This window comes from Buceros rhinoceros, unplaced genomic scaffold, assembly GCF_000710305.1.
Source record: "Buceros rhinoceros silvestris isolate BGI_N320 unplaced genomic scaffold, ASM71030v1 scaffold11053, whole genome shotgun sequence".
Classification (NCBI taxonomy): Eukaryota; Metazoa; Chordata; class Aves; order Bucerotiformes; family Bucerotidae; genus Buceros; species Buceros rhinoceros.
Genome location: NW_010405395.1, coordinates 9,986 through 25,301, shown reverse-complemented (window position 1 = coordinate 25,301; position 15,316 = coordinate 9,986). Strand labels below are relative to the sequence as shown.

The following is a 15,316-nucleotide window of genomic DNA, read 5'->3' as shown; positions in this document are numbered from 1 at the left end:
CTTCCGTCAGCAGGAGGTACTTGCCTTCTAGGCAGAAGAAGCTGCAAGGCTTGCTTGCTTTCTCAAGACTGTTATGCTTCTGATTAGATAAAGAAAGACTTGGAACTTGCATTTCGCTGCCTGACAAGTTCTGGGATCCATCTCTCTTAGAAGTCCACTCATCACTCTGATACAAAAAGGGGAGCCTAGGGATCCTCACTTTTCAAGTGTTACTTGTAAGAGCTTTCCCCTTGGAGAGATCACAGATGTCATAGCATGGCTTGGATCGGAAGGGACCTTTACAGGTCATCTAGTTCCAACCTCCCTGCTGTGGGCAGGGACATCTTTGACTAAATCAGTCATCCTTACCCTTCAAGAGCCACTGCTCTTGTTCCTTTTCTAAAATTTCTAAAATTTTTCTGAAATTTCTAATCTGCAATTAGATCTGTTCTTCAGAGGCGGAGGTAACTGTAGTTTCTTTCTGTTAATGTCATGCTCTGTCCCCAGTTCGTTGTTCTTTGCTCTCTTGCTTCATAGGTAACTGCAGGAGCCAGCCGCTCTAAGACTGGTTCCTTCAGAGCACTATGTCTCTGAAAGCTGCTCCTAATTCCACAGGTGGTTGTGAGAGGTAGGAGATCACAGGATTTGCTGAGCAACAGTGAACTGCTTTAAGATTCTGTGGGGTTTTTAGCATAATTGCTGCAGAATTCTTGCTGACCCAGTGGTACGTTTAAACCGGGTGCACACAACTGTGTCCATTTTGCGGGTCTTGCCTCTAAAGCCTGGTTAGGTATCTTTGTATTAACAGGTAGAAGTGAGTAGTACAGGCGTACACCAGAAACACTGAAGTCAGGTGCTTGTGCCAGCACTGATTTCAAAGGGGCTTGTCTCTCTGTTTACTGCATAGGGAAACGAGCTCTCAGTGGCTTAGAGGTAGGCAGTGTGGATACTACCCCAAATATAGAGTTCCCCTCAAGTGATGTCGTGAGTTGCATCTCCTGGAAAATATGTCCTTTTTAAAACTGGTTTTGAATTTCCCTCTTTTTTTAGTTCTCTTGACTATTGGTTTGTTCTTTCATACCACGGTACTTCAGGAGTTTCTGTACTGTCTGTGTCGGTGTATCTTCCTAGCAGAAATTAGAACTCTGAAAAACAGATGAAACTCTCTCTGGGAACACAGCAGCCGTAACCCAGCTGCAGTATTATCGTGTGGGAAACTATATCTCTAGCTAACCTTTGTTTGATTAACTCTGACCAAAACAGTAACCACGTGGGGACTAATGCCTTTTATCCAACCACAGTGCCTTAAGAGATGCGTGCTGTCTGTGTGACAGAGACACCATCCAATCACCACGTAGCTAGTCGGGTGAACGAGAGTCTATAAATTGAGATGTATTGTAAACAATAAACGGGTCTCGCTACACACCATATTGGCGTATGAGCGACTCGTCCCGCTCCAGCCGAGAGCTCGAAGGCTCCTGCAAGAATATAGCGGGGATTGCTACAGTCTGTCTAGCTGCTTTGTGTTCTGTATACTTGTATCAGATTTCTTCCTTTTCAACTCTGTTTTCAATCAGTATGTCTCTCTGGCCCCAGTGTTTTCATTGTCCTTCTTTCAAGCCAGTAGCGTTGGAGGTTTCCAGGTTCCTGAAACTGCTTAGGTGTGTACTAGATGTAAACATTATAGCCTGTTTATTTTAAACAGATAGCCTGAACCCTTAGCTGTGAGACCCTGGGCTGTATAATGTGTAAAACCCATGAACATAAAAATCGTATTTCTAAGTCATAAGCACATTGTTTGGCTCCTGTGTTGACTGTAAGTCAGTTTTTTTAAATCTTATTTCTCTCTTGGACTTGTCAATATTTTAAATCCTTTTCAGAATGAAAACGTTCTCATTAGTATTTGATCTGAGATTATAAATTGTCTCCTTTTGTAGAGTTTGTTTTTAACTAGTTCCACTGAGAGGAGAACTGTGAACTGCACCACTGCCGTAGGACTGGAATGCTGCTACAAAAAATATGGAAAATACTGAGTACAAATGTAGTTCAGTACTTTGGAAAATGATATAATGAGGGCTAACATTATGGTAAATGACATTAAATTACCTGACTTTCTCAACTGTGGTGGTTCATGTAATACACATGGCAAATAGAGAGGTGCTAAGCATCCCAGCCGCACGCCTCAAATTTGTAGGATACTCTTACCTGAAAATGTCACTTGACATTTACCACCTTTATTTTTGTGAGTGTGTTCTTCACATCTGTTTTTTTTCCCAAAGGAACAGTCATACGCTTTTTGGTGTCCTAAATTACACTAAAACTCCAGGTGGAAGTCGAAGACTTAGATCCAATATCCTAGAGCCACTAGCTGATGCTGAAACAATTAACACAAGACTGGACTGTGTTCAGGAATTACTCCAGGATGAGGAGCTCTTTTTTGGTCTTCAAGCAGGTAGCAGTTTATTTTGTAATACATAGTGTTATGTTTCTTTGTAAAATTCTTTTTCTAACCCATGAAGGTATGCAGTGTGACTCAATCTGTTTGAAAAGTATTTTTTTAGTGATTTGTTAGGGGACACATAGTGGACACAATTTTTTGAAGTAATCTTTATTATGGTAGTGGTATTTTTCTCAAGTATTTTGCTAAGAAAATTGACTTTCTCTGATGAAGTGGGTAGAAGTCAGTGAGCCAATAGATTTTTCGAAGCATTTGAGTTTGTCTCTTTACCTTTATGACTAGATACACACCACGTGGAAGTGTAGAAGTGTAAGTAAAGTGTACATTAAAACCAAAGGCATTTGTGATGTGATATGTGTTGTGTATGCATATTTTTTCTCTTGTTTCATAACAAAAACAGTGGTCCAGACAAACGTAAAAAAATTACAATACCAGAGTGTGAGTTAGTCCTGAAGTTGGATCATGTAATCTTAATCTTTACCACAAGAGAAATAGGATTCGATCTAACAAAATTAATATTGCTGAATTGATATATGTCCACCTGTACAATAATCACTACATGCTTAGGTATAGTAAGTATAATTATGACAAAATAATTTAGACAGCAGCTTTTTTTAACCTGTTCGGGTTTTTTTCCCTGCTAAGTAATTTGTGAGGATAGAATGAAAGAAAAAGATTAGTGTGTCACTAAGTAATTGTGTGCCTCTTAAAGAAATAGATTTTTATGACAATTTGAGTTCAATTTCTGATCTGTTTACTTTTGTTTTACAGTTGTCTCGAAATTCCTGGATACAGAACAACTACTTTCAGTTTTGGTACAAATTCCGAAGCAGGATACAGTATGTCTCAAAATACAGCTTAGATGATGAGTTATCTGGCTGTAACATACAATACATAAATGTGATATCTGTAAATATGTATGATACGATAGGAGAAAGGCTGCACCTTAGAACGACATGGAGTAATGTTATCATAGATTGAGAGTTTATCTTACTGTACAGCAGTAGAAGATTCTCATAGGAAAAAAATAAAGTTTGCTTCAATACCACATTCAACTTATACAATGTTTTTGGAAGTCAAATTAAGACTCCCCACCTTTATTCTTCATAAGCGTACATCCTATTTGACAGTAGTAGGATGAGAGAGGGGAGTTTTCTCGACATCCACATAAAAAGAAAAAGTGTATAACAGAAATTTACTCTGTTACTTTTGGAAGTTAATACAATTTTTGATAGCCTAAAGAAAATTGATCATCTTTCTTACTAGAAATTAAATAATTTCTTAGTTTTCATGCAATACAAATCAATAGAAATCAGTCTTTATTGCCTGAAAAATTATTTTGAAGAAGGTTCTTAAGCACTCTGACTTTGCTCAGCTGTGCTTGTAATACAGATAAACCTAAACCTGTACTCAAATACTAAGTCAATCGTGTAAAGACACAAAGCCAGAGATGGGACATACCTGTTAGTTTCCAAGACATGGACACTGTATGAACTAAGCACAGCTTTTTCATGCAGGAGTCAGGTGTTTCCTCTGAACAAAAATCAGCTGACAGAGAAGAGCATACTCACTTGCATAGCATGAGTGGTACCACGCGAGACAGAGGGTTCTCTTGTGCTGACTGTTCTCATAAGCAGAGAACCTTACATCTCAGATACACAAAGAGAGAGACTGAGGTTAAGATTAGTGTCTGGAAGTCCCTTCTGCATCTAGTTCTCAACTTGACCCACACTTCTCTGTTAATCTCTGAATGCAAGGAATAAGTAATGTATTGGGGAATTGGTTGCTTGTAAGTTTTGTGAGGGTGCTGTGTTGAGGAGTAAGAGGGCCCTGCTCTTACCTGTTACCATGAATCACGCATCTTAAAGGGCAGACCAAAAAGAATTGCAGATAAAAGCCTTTCTTCATAAAAGCATAACTGGACAATAAAGCTATACGTGCTTACAACAACGTAGTTTACGTGAAAGACTAAGTCAACCACATCTCTGAATCTTAATTCTTTATGTCCTGGAGTGATTGTGGACAAATTCATTTCAGGTGCTGTAAAGGATAGACTTGTGTCATTAAGGATAGGCTTAATTAGTCATTAACAAATCATAAAGAACATTATATAGAAGTGTTACCAGCTGTGGTTTTATTCATTCATTTTCTTCCTGTGACCCCTAAAGTGCAGCATGTATGAATACCCACTTTTAACACCAGTGGCAAGACCTGTTTTAGCAAAGGGACATTCCATTACGAAATACCAACTCTTCACTTACGACTGCATCTGTCGTTTTGTTGTCCGATTCCATCAGGGGACTTACACCCCATATTTCTTCGTAGATCATGAATCTGCCATTTGTACGTTTAGCATTGTTTAGTCTTATCTTTTACAAAAAAAGTCTTTGTATAAAAGGTAAAATAGGGCAGGAGATGTTCTCTACCACAAGAGTAAAGAGTTGGGAAAAGATTTGTGAGCAGAAAAGATTTTGCACAGGGTCATGCTCCTGGTTTCATGTTGAAAACTGACACTAGGTTTTCTTCGGACCCAAACAACGTTCTTGTCTGTGTTAGTTTCCTAAGGTGCTGTGCTCTAATGTCAACATCCCAAAATAATACCAGCATACAAAACGAGGTAGAATGTGTATGTGGGCAAAACATTTTGACGAGCAGTCATTATTGTAAGCAGAATCTTTATAAAGATTTGCTGGATTTGATTATATGGGCAGATATTTAAAGAGACATAAACCAAAGGTAAGTCAACCAAACCAGGTTACATTGTGTTTAACGGCATTTATGAAAAGGGCTACGCTTCCTAACTGTGATGCCTAACGTGTTTGCTTTGAAAGAGTCTACAAGCTATATAGACTTGTAAAGACTACGTATGCAGAGAAAAATAGAAGAAGTTTTCCCAGCTTTGGTTAGCAGCGTTCTCAGAGTCAACCATTGTCGGTGCAGACATGAAAATATTAGCTACTGATGGGCAAACAGTCGCAGTAGGCACTGTAAAATTTAGGTTAACGGGTGTTTTTATGCGGTTACATATCAAGTTGTCAAAGTGATCTTGTAAAGTATTTCAGCAGTTTTCAAAGTATAAGCCAGTTAACGGTATGAGTTCTGCTAGTTCTTAAGTACTTTTCGAAACAGGCAGACATATGTACTCCTCCAATATGTGTAAAATTTTTCAACAGGTTAAAAATGCTGAGTCAAAAATAACGAATTTAATCTACCTGAAGCATACTCTAGAACTTGTGGAGCCTCTAAAAGTAAGCTGTCTCTGTCATTTTATTTTTCTTTTCTATAAAGTACAGACTGTTTTGTCCTTATTTTTATGCAGTGCAGTTTGTTAAATTTCATAGAATATCTCAAGTTGGAAGGGACTGATAACAATTATCAAATCAAAAAAAAAAAAGGTGTGTCTTGCAGAACACAATACTGCCAACATAGTTTGTTAATTCTTAAGCCAAGTGAAGATACGCATTTGAGTCTAATGCTCTTAAGAACTGGATTCCTGCCATTACCTGAATAATCGCTTTTATGACAAACGTTTAATGGAAACTCCTGCTCGGGTTCCATAAGCTGTTTATGCAACTGTTAATAAGCCTCAGAATCTAAGATAAGTCCTTTAGAAGGGCTACTAAAAGAAGTAACTGTTCACGTCCATACTTTAATCTTCTCCAGGCTGCTTTAAGAAGCTGTAACACACCGCTGCTAAAGGCTTATTACAACTCTCTTGAAGATACAAGGTATTTATCATAATACTTGAGCTAGTGTGTTAGAAACTCTGATGTTCCTTAAGAACATCTGTAAGATACTGCTTATTCGCAGCTACAAGTACAGCTCAATTCTTTTGTGTAAAAGCTGATTTTAATTGTCAGAAATTCTAATTGTTACCTACCGAATAAATATGGGGAAGAAGGCAAACCAGGATGTTAGCGATGATACTGCAATTTCTGATGAACTGCACTCTGTTAGAAACAGTTCTGAAAAGATGAAAGCAGTGGTTGCCTAGAGTCCCCCTAATAATGCAAAAATCAACTGTTGAATAGTTGAGAAATAATTTATATCTCCGAAAGATTTGCCTGTTATCATTGAGCAGATAAGTATAGTCGTGCTCCGTTCTGAGGTGAAAATAGACATGAAATTTAGCATTTGGCTTTAACAGTGGATAATTTGCTTCAGTTATTTGTAAGACTCCTATTTGTCATTTTGGGATGCTATTGCAGATAAGGATTGAAAAGTATTATGTAGCTAATTAGCAATACAACTAATATTGCAGATTCAGAATTATACTTGAAAAGATTGCAACTGTAATTAATGATGACACCAGGTACACAAAAGGCTGTCTGAGTATGAGGACCCAGAAATGCTACGCCGTTAAGCCTAACATTAATGAATTCCTTGACATAGCGCGTAGAACGTACACGGAAATTGTTGATGACATAGCAGGTATTTCTAAGCCAAGATTTTTGTTTGTTTGGAGCTCAGAGTACATTGCACCTGGCATATAGAAGCTGTGTAATCCTATGTATCCTATGTTCTCATATCCTATGTTCTCATATGTAGAAAGTATTTAGTATTGATACGTAACTGAAGTACTTTTGAGATACATACTGAGATTCTCCTTTTGTAGGTAAAAAGAGTCTAATCTTAATGAAGTTGAACAATTATATTGTGATTCCTGTGTTTAAAACTCTGTTGCTCTTTATCCTCTAAAAGTACAGAAAGGTTAAAGTAGCGTAACAGAGTTATTCCAACTAAAACGTTCAGCGTAAACCAGGTAAATCTTTGGTTTAGGGTCTTGAATTAAAATGTCTGAGTTCTGTGTTCTTTGTGTTTTCAGCAGTCTTGATCTAGAGTGGACTGCTTTTTAGACAAGCTGTTAAGAGCTGGAAAATACGAATGAAAGGACTTTTAGCATAATGTCTGTTACTGTGCTGTAGTAACCTTCCTGGATATCATTAAGTCAAAATAGAAAGAAAAAAAACATTTTTAATGGATCTTCTTTTTTTTAGTATAAAATTTTGATTTCTAGCTAACGGACCATCTTCTTAGTTTACTGCATAATTGCTTAAAATAATTACCTGAAAGAGTATCAGAAAGTTTAGCATCTGTCTCGTGTAAGCTTCTGTTTCCTTCTGGTCTTGGATTTTACATAGCAGACAGTTAAAATACAGGTGCTATTGTTTTATACTTCCTAAACCTTCCAAAATTTGGCAGCTGCTAGGATTTCAGAATGTGTCAACAGATGAGTTCCTCTTGCCCATTTTCACTGTAGCTCACAGGCTTGCAGAAGGGATTCTTCTCTCTTCCCCTTTACTGGGTTAAGCTCTAAGTGACTCTAAGACTGAAATACTGATGTTGTCTACCTGGACTTCTCTTAAGGCCTTTGATACAGTCTTCCGCAACATGCTTGTTGCTAAATTGGAGAAAGAGAGAATCATAGAATCATTCAGGTTGGAGAAGACCTTTAAGAACATAGAGTCCAACCAACTGTTCCAGTGCTTGACAACTCTTTTGGGGAAGAAATTGTTCCGCAGGTCCAAGCTAAGCCTCCCCTGGTGCAACTTGAGGCCGTTTCCTCTCATTCTGTCACTTGTCACTTGGGAGAAGAGACCGCCCCCCACCTTGCTCCAGCCTCCTGTTACGGAGTTGTAGAGAGTGAGAAGGTCTCCCCTGAGCCTCCTCTTCTCAAGACTAAATAGCCCCAGATCCCTTGGCCGCTTCCCATAGCACTTGTGCTTTAGACCATTCACCCACTTCATTGCAGTTTGGATCCAGCACTTCGATGTCCTCCTTGTAGTGAGGGGACCAAAACTCAACCCAGTATTAGAGGTGTGGCCTCATCAGTGCCGAGTACAAGGGGATGATCCCTGCCCTGCTTCTGCTGGCCACACCAGGTGTGGCCTTGCTGGTACAAGCCAGGATGCCATCGGCCTTCTTGGCCACCTGGGCACACTGCTGGCTCATATTCAGCTGCTGTCAACCAACACCCCATGATCCTTTTCCACTGGACAGCTTTCCAGCTATTCTTCCCCCGGCCTGGAGTGTTGCAAGGGGTTGATGGATGAGAGATGGATATGTGTTGGATAAAGAATTGGCTGGATGGCCACATCCAAAGAGCTACAGTGGCTCAATGGCTCAATGTCTGGGTGGAAACCAGTAACAAGTGGTGTCTTTCATGGCTCTGTACTAGGCCCAGTGCTATTTAGTATCTTCATCAGCCACAACAGACCATGGGATTGAGTGCATCCCGAATGATTTTCGGACACCACGCTGAGTGGTGCAGTTGATTTGCTAGAGGGAGGGGATGCCACCCAGAGGGACCGTGGCAGACTTGAGGAGTGGACCTGTGTGAACCGCTTGTCGTCTGACAAGGCCAAGTGCAAGGCCCTGCACTCGGTCCAGGCAATCCCCAGTATCAATCCTCCAGGTCATGGAGGTATGGTGGACAAAAAAATTAGACATGAGTCAGCAATATGTGCTAACAGAGCCAAAAGCCAATGGCATCCCGGCCCACATGAGAAAAAGCAAAAGCATGGTCAGCAAGTTGAAGGCGGTGATTTTCTGCCTCTGTTCTGCTCTGGTGAGACCCCACCTGGAGTATTGCATCCAGCTCGGTCCCCAGCAGAAGGACGTGGACCTATTGGAGCATGTCCAGAGGAGGGCCACAAAGCTGTCAGAGGGCTGGAATCCCTCTGCTGTGAAGACAGGCTGGGAGACTAGGGTTGTTTAGCCTGCAGAAGGGAAGGTTCCAGGGAGACTTTCAATATGCACACGGAGCTTGTAAGAAGGGAGAAAGACTTTTTTTTTTTTTTTACCAGGAGCAGTATTGACAGCTCAGGGAGCAGCGGTTTTAAAACAAAAGAGGGCAGCTTAATTAGAGCATAAGGCAGAAATTTCTTACAATGAAGGTGATGAGATGCTGGAATGGGTTTCCCAGAGAAGCTGTGGATGCTCCATCACTGGAAGTATTCAGGGTCAGGTTGGATGTGGCTTAGAGCAACCTGGTCTAGTTGCTCCAGGGGACAACTAGGAAGGTGTCCCTGCCCATGGCAGGCAGTTTGGACTAGATGAACTTTAAAGGTCTCTATGATTCTATACCCAGAATGTCCCAGGTTGCTTGTTTACGTTGTAAGTGGTTGTAACATGAGAGTGGGCAAGCTTAGAGCAACGAGCAGCAGGGAAGCACCACTAAGTAACTCCATCCTTTCTTCTCGCAGGAGTACTGCACTGTTATGGTTAGACTCAATCTTAAAGGTCTCTTCCAACCAGAAGATTGTGTGTTACCCTCTTTGCAATGTTCAGAATTCACATGATTTAACAGCACGTGCTCTCCTAACAGTTTCCCACATACGGTATCTTCTCAGCTGGGAACAAGATGGATTTAAGGGTGGGGTTTAAAATGTAAAGCATTATCCTCAGGCTGGGGAAAGAAGATTGCTCAGAATCATGACCTGGTTACATTGCTTAGAATCATGACCGTAGGCTACAGGTTGTATTCTGTCTACTGATGAGCACTGACACACAGTGCTTGAGCAAACTTCCCTTTCCACAGTTAGGCCCCCACCCCGGGAGTTGCTTAAGTGCAGGAACTGTCTGTAAAGAATGCATGAATTTATCTGGTTCTCCACTGGAATTTTTTCCCCAGTAGCTTTGTGTAGCCAGAGTTGTTGCATTAATATGTTCATTAACTGACTCCCTGGAGATTCACCTCTGAGGCTGAACGCTTTGTCATGTTACTTATTGGACACATTCAGCGCCTATAAATCATATAAATGTTCTGTATCTTTGTGCCAGCACATACATGTCCACACGTGTGTATGCACGTGAATGTATGTGACTTGGGGCAAATCTTCGTATGTGGTATCTAGGTATGATCACACAGCTTGCAGAAAAGTACAACCTGCCAATGAAAACAAGTTTCAGCTCTGCTCGTGGATTTTTTATCCAGTTGAATGCTGATAGCTCAACATTACCCAATGGCCAACTTCCATCAGAATTTACAAAGGTATCTCTACTAGATACGTTTTTTCATAAAATGCCTGTATGCTTAATGTATGTAAAATGTATGATACATTAATGGAGTACATGTTATACAGTAACTTAAGCAACAGTTAAAATAATTTCATTGAAGGTACCTTGAAGTAAACAGTGTAATTGGTATGTTTTTTAAAACTGCCCTACTTCTAGTTGTACAATATAGTCAGAAATGTGTGATTACAGGTAGTTATGTTATGTGTAAATACAAAGTTGTGTAACTTGCTGATAACTTAATTCTCTCACATGGATTTTTCATTAAAAAATGCGTGAGAAAAATGAAAGCAGGAATAGGGTTTTTTTCTACACACCCCACCCCCCCACTTCCCCCACACGTATTTTTCCCAGTTTTCTTTTTAGAAACTATTTTTGTTTCTGATGAAATGACAAATTCTTATTGTTGGTTTGAATTCCCTGTAGATCACTAAAATGAAAAACACATACAGCTTCACTTCACCAGATCTGATAAAAATGAATGAAAGATGTCAGGAGTCCCTGAGAGAAATATATCACATGACCTACTTGTAAGACCCTTTAAAACTATTTAGTATTAGCTAACTACATTTATTTTGTCCAATTAACAGCTAAATACATGTTTTCTTAAAGCTATCTTTCTGTTAAGCCGTGGCTACACACAGGAATGATCTAAAGCAACACTGATCACGTGTACTTGCTGAGACCAAACTCCCCCCGCCGCCCCTCGAAGTGTGTATTGTACTAAACTGATTACAGGTGTATAGGCATGTATTAATAAGGATGGCCATCCTATTTATCGAATTCTTGTGTGTGAATTGCCCTCACAAAATGACACAACAAACGCATTAGTTTGTAATGCAAAATCACTATTTTCAGTCAGTTCCTAGCATTTACCATGGAACCATTCCTGTATTGTACCCTCGCTGCATGTCCTGTTGCTGTGCTGTCTGTTGATGGAGAGTCACCAAGTGTGAGGGTGCAGGTCAATTTTATGGAAATTCTTTCTAGAAGCCGGGTGGGGTTTTATTAACAGGAAGGCCGAAGGGAAGTAGAGTCACATGTGATGTGTTAGTAAAACATAATTTGATTCCACAGCTGTATTTTTAGTTCGTTCTCTTTGTGAAGCTTTTGAACTATGTGTCTTATGTCTGATAGCAGAATCTGATCTGAGATGATGGTGCAGGGTCTTAATTTGCATCAAAGAGATGTCTATGTTTGCTTGCACCTGGCAGAGATGGTTGCATTTTGTGAGTGATGTCCTGTCCTAATCTATGCAGTGTGGACCTTACTAGCATGCTCTCTTTCTGGGAGTTGTACAAAGTGTCAGTGTGTACCGGGCAACAACTAAATCAGTGTCTTGTTTCAGAATAGTGTGTAAACTGCTGAACGAGATCTATGAACACATTCACTGCCTGTACAAGCTGGCTGACATCGTGTCAATGCTGGATATGCTGCTTTCATTTGCCCATGCCTGCACTCTTTCTGATTACGGTAAGTTCCTTCTTTGATTCCGTCATGGGATGGACCAGACCCCACTGCTGGAGAATATCCAGGCTGTTTTGTCTTGTTCTCCAATTGCTAATCCCACATCATTTATTTCCCTGGGTCTCAGCAGGCTTTAGGAGAGTGTCTCTGGTCTTTCCTTGCCAGTTTTGTGCTGATGTTCTTTGTTTCCACTTGTAGAAATCACATTCTGCCATTCAGCTGCTCAGAGCCTTCACTGCCAGTCTTTTCAAGGTGGCCAGTTTAAGTATATTCTGTTCAAAAGCACAAAGGCTGTGAACGTTCTGAGTTCACGCTTCTGTGGCGAAAGGGCGCAAGATAATATAAGCACATCAATAATAAGTATATACCATCAACCAAAAATACGTGGCTACCTTTGTTTATCTGCTTCCATTTCTGTGGCACTTTTAGACATTTTTGGAAGTAGAGTCTTCTAAGGAATCCAGGATCTTGTGCTTGCCTATACAGTGTCCGTCCTGCTTCCCCAGCCCAGTTCTGCAACATACAAATGAGCATGTTGTCTTCAATTAATGCTGACCTGAGATACTTAGTTTAGTACACACTGCTGCACTGTAGCTAAAACTGAACTAGTTCTGGATGGAAGCCATCATCTCAGGAGGTGTATTAGCTCTTCATTACTGATGCTGCTGTGTGGTTCCCGTTAATGAGCAGGACCCGTTTTCTTTGCAGTTTGGACTGTGAATCTTCATGTGCTGGTGATTCCAGTCATAGCACTTAATTGCTCCGTAACTGAGCAGTAACTGGTGTGCTCGCGGGACCACAACCTTTTCCCCCTCGACGAATCAGAGCATAAGTGTTCTTCAGCAGTAGTAAGACGACCCGAGCCTCTTAGCTTCTCCCTGCAGTTTGCACAGGCAGGCGTAAACGTGTATCCACCAAAAGAAATGGGCTGGCATTTGTAGCTTGGTCTCTCATCTACATCATCAAATGCCTGAAACCTGCACTAGGTTATCAGAGTTCCTCAATGTTCAAACCTGAACAATTGTTTTGGCAATTCTTTCTTGAAGGCTGCTCCTTTTAAACAGACCACCAAGTTTCACAACATGCTTTGTTAGCCTGGGGTACTGCCACTGAGACAGACAAAGAGGAGACGTGTGGAGTAGGTTCAGGAAAGAACTGTATTCTGACAGAAAAGTCACAGGTAGTCCCGGTGTCAGACGGATCTGTGGAGGCATAGTATCGACCCAAATAATGAATATGATAAAATACAGCAGAAGTTGAAGCAATGCTACTTCCTTGTTTCCCCTGCTGACATAATAAGGTACATAGGTAGCCATAACAGGATTCATGACCCCTGTACTTCCTATGCTCATAGCAGTATAAAAAGAATTTTTTACAGACACATTCACTGTGAAACTGGCTTTGAGGTTTTCTGGTTTAATTACTTTTCAAGTTTTGTTCTTGAATTTTTTCTTTATTACTGGAGTCTAACCCTACTTACTACAGAACACAAACACAGAATTTTAATTTAGAAATGAAGAGGCATTCTTTCTGTAGTAATAGTTCATAAAGACTTGCATGACGATCAGAATCCCCACCTGAAAGTGGGTGGCAGTTCTTCCCAAGTGCTGCGTGTGAAGTCTTTCTCGCTACAGGAAAGGAAAAATCGAGGAATCGGGACCACAGAGCCTCTGACTTGCTCTGCAAGAATTACTTTGCTTCAGAATGCACTAGTTTAGTAATGTAAAGGTTCCCATACTAACTCTGCCATGTTTTTTATCCTTTTTCTCATTTAGTTCGTCCAGAATTTACAGATACATTAGCAGTCAAGCAGGGATGGCATCCCATTCTTGAGAAGATAGCAATGGAAAAACCTGTGTCTAACAACACGTACCTGACAGAGGGTAACAACTTTGTCATTATTACAGGACCAAACATGAGTGGAAAATCAACTTACCTAAAACAGATAGCTCTCTGTCAAATTATGGCTCAGATTGGTGAGTAAGAGTGTACCATGTTAGTAATCTTCCGCAGCACAACTGTCGTTTTCTAGTTAAAAATATTTGCAAAGTTGAATGATTTGGCTTCTAGAATAAGGTTCTATCTAAAGAGGAACAGATAATTTTCAGTCTGTTTGCTCCTAGCAGTTGTTGCGTTGCTGACGGAGGCCGCTGTAAGATTTTGGGTCTGCCACTAGAAACCTGCGGGGCCCTGTCTGTGTATCTGGAAGCCTCTCCAGCATGTCTTTAGAAGCCCAGCTGCTTGCTTTTATTCTTTGGAGCACTTAACCAGTCTAGCATCTTATGCTAGGTTGATAGCAAGAGTCCTTGAAGTGTGCCCACTGGCCTACGAGTGTGTCAGTTATCCAGAAGGAACAGCTGAACTTGAGTGTGCCTCAGTTAGGTAGAGAAACATGCCTGTAGCCAAGTCTAATTCATACATAAAAAATTAACTACTTCAAATAAAAGTCGTATTAAATAATGGAAGGTTCTATCACTGGAATTATAAAAGTAAAACAAATATTTGTGAAGTCTAACTGAGACTCATCCCTTTGCTCAGGAATTCCTCATGGTTTTTACCTTGAAGATAAAGGTGAGGCTGGTAGCCCAGGAGAAAGACCTTAAGAGGCCAACCCTAACCCTACTGGAATGAACCTACTTAGCAGAGGAGAGTAAAATTTGTCCACCATGTGTTTATGGGTCCAGTTCCCAACAACTGCAAGTTCTTCAGGAACTGCTCTCAAAAACATGAGTTTAATATGAATAAAAGAGACTGTAAAGTCTTTTGGCAGGTTTCCTGTTCTTTTCCATTCGATAAAACTAGTAAGCCTCTCACAGCCTGATGAAGGCAATGTAATCTTGGTTTTGGGAAACAAAGATTCCTTGGGATTAGTAACTCAGTGGCTACAGAAATGTAAATGAGTCCTAGGGTTCTCACTTTTGCACCCCTTTAGACCAGCACATGGCTTCAGGCATGTGATTTCTTAAGGTTTTACTAATAAGCTTCTTTAGTTATGGTATATATACAATAGTCTTTTCTTACAAAGTAATGGTAGAACAAAATGTTATGAAACTTTATAGAATAAGATGCATCTTATTCTGTAAAGACCAACAGTTCATGAAGACCAAGTGTAAAACTAGTGTTTTGTTTTCCCCTGCTGGCATATTCAGGCAAATTGGTATTTGTCACACGGATGAGAGAAAACTTGTCTTTTCCTTGTTTTGTAGGTTCTTATGTCCCAGCAGAGTATTGTTCTTTTAGAATTGCGGAGCAAATTTTTACCAGGATAGGTATGGATGATGATATAGAAACAAACGCATCCACATTCATGAAGGAAATGAAAGAGGTACTAAACGTAGCCAGTCCAGGTCCAAGGCCCGTTTTTGCTGTTTAGCTAACAGAAATTGTGCTAGTGTA

At 40.3% G+C, this 15,316-nt stretch overlaps 1 protein-coding gene across 1 annotated transcript in view; it reads left to right on the top strand.

Annotated features, from left to right (window-relative positions):
- Positions 1 to 15,316, top strand: part of MSH4 (mutS homolog 4) — a 25,187-nt gene that overhangs the window by 5,202 nt on the left and 4,669 nt on the right. Inside the window, exons 6-15 of the mRNA XM_010133705.1 lie at positions 2,259 to 2,431; positions 3,209 to 3,276; positions 5,611 to 5,685; positions 6,101 to 6,165; positions 6,699 to 6,868; positions 10,294 to 10,430; positions 10,880 to 10,983; positions 11,802 to 11,926; positions 13,696 to 13,896; positions 15,127 to 15,245. Coding sequence (XP_010132007.1) covers positions 2,259 to 2,431; positions 3,209 to 3,276; positions 5,611 to 5,685; positions 6,101 to 6,165; positions 6,699 to 6,868; positions 10,294 to 10,430; positions 10,880 to 10,983; positions 11,802 to 11,926; positions 13,696 to 13,896; positions 15,127 to 15,245 — 1,237 coding nt within the window. The remainder of the gene's footprint in view (positions 1 to 2,258; positions 2,432 to 3,208; positions 3,277 to 5,610; positions 5,686 to 6,100; positions 6,166 to 6,698; positions 6,869 to 10,293; positions 10,431 to 10,879; positions 10,984 to 11,801; positions 11,927 to 13,695; positions 13,897 to 15,126; positions 15,246 to 15,316) is intronic.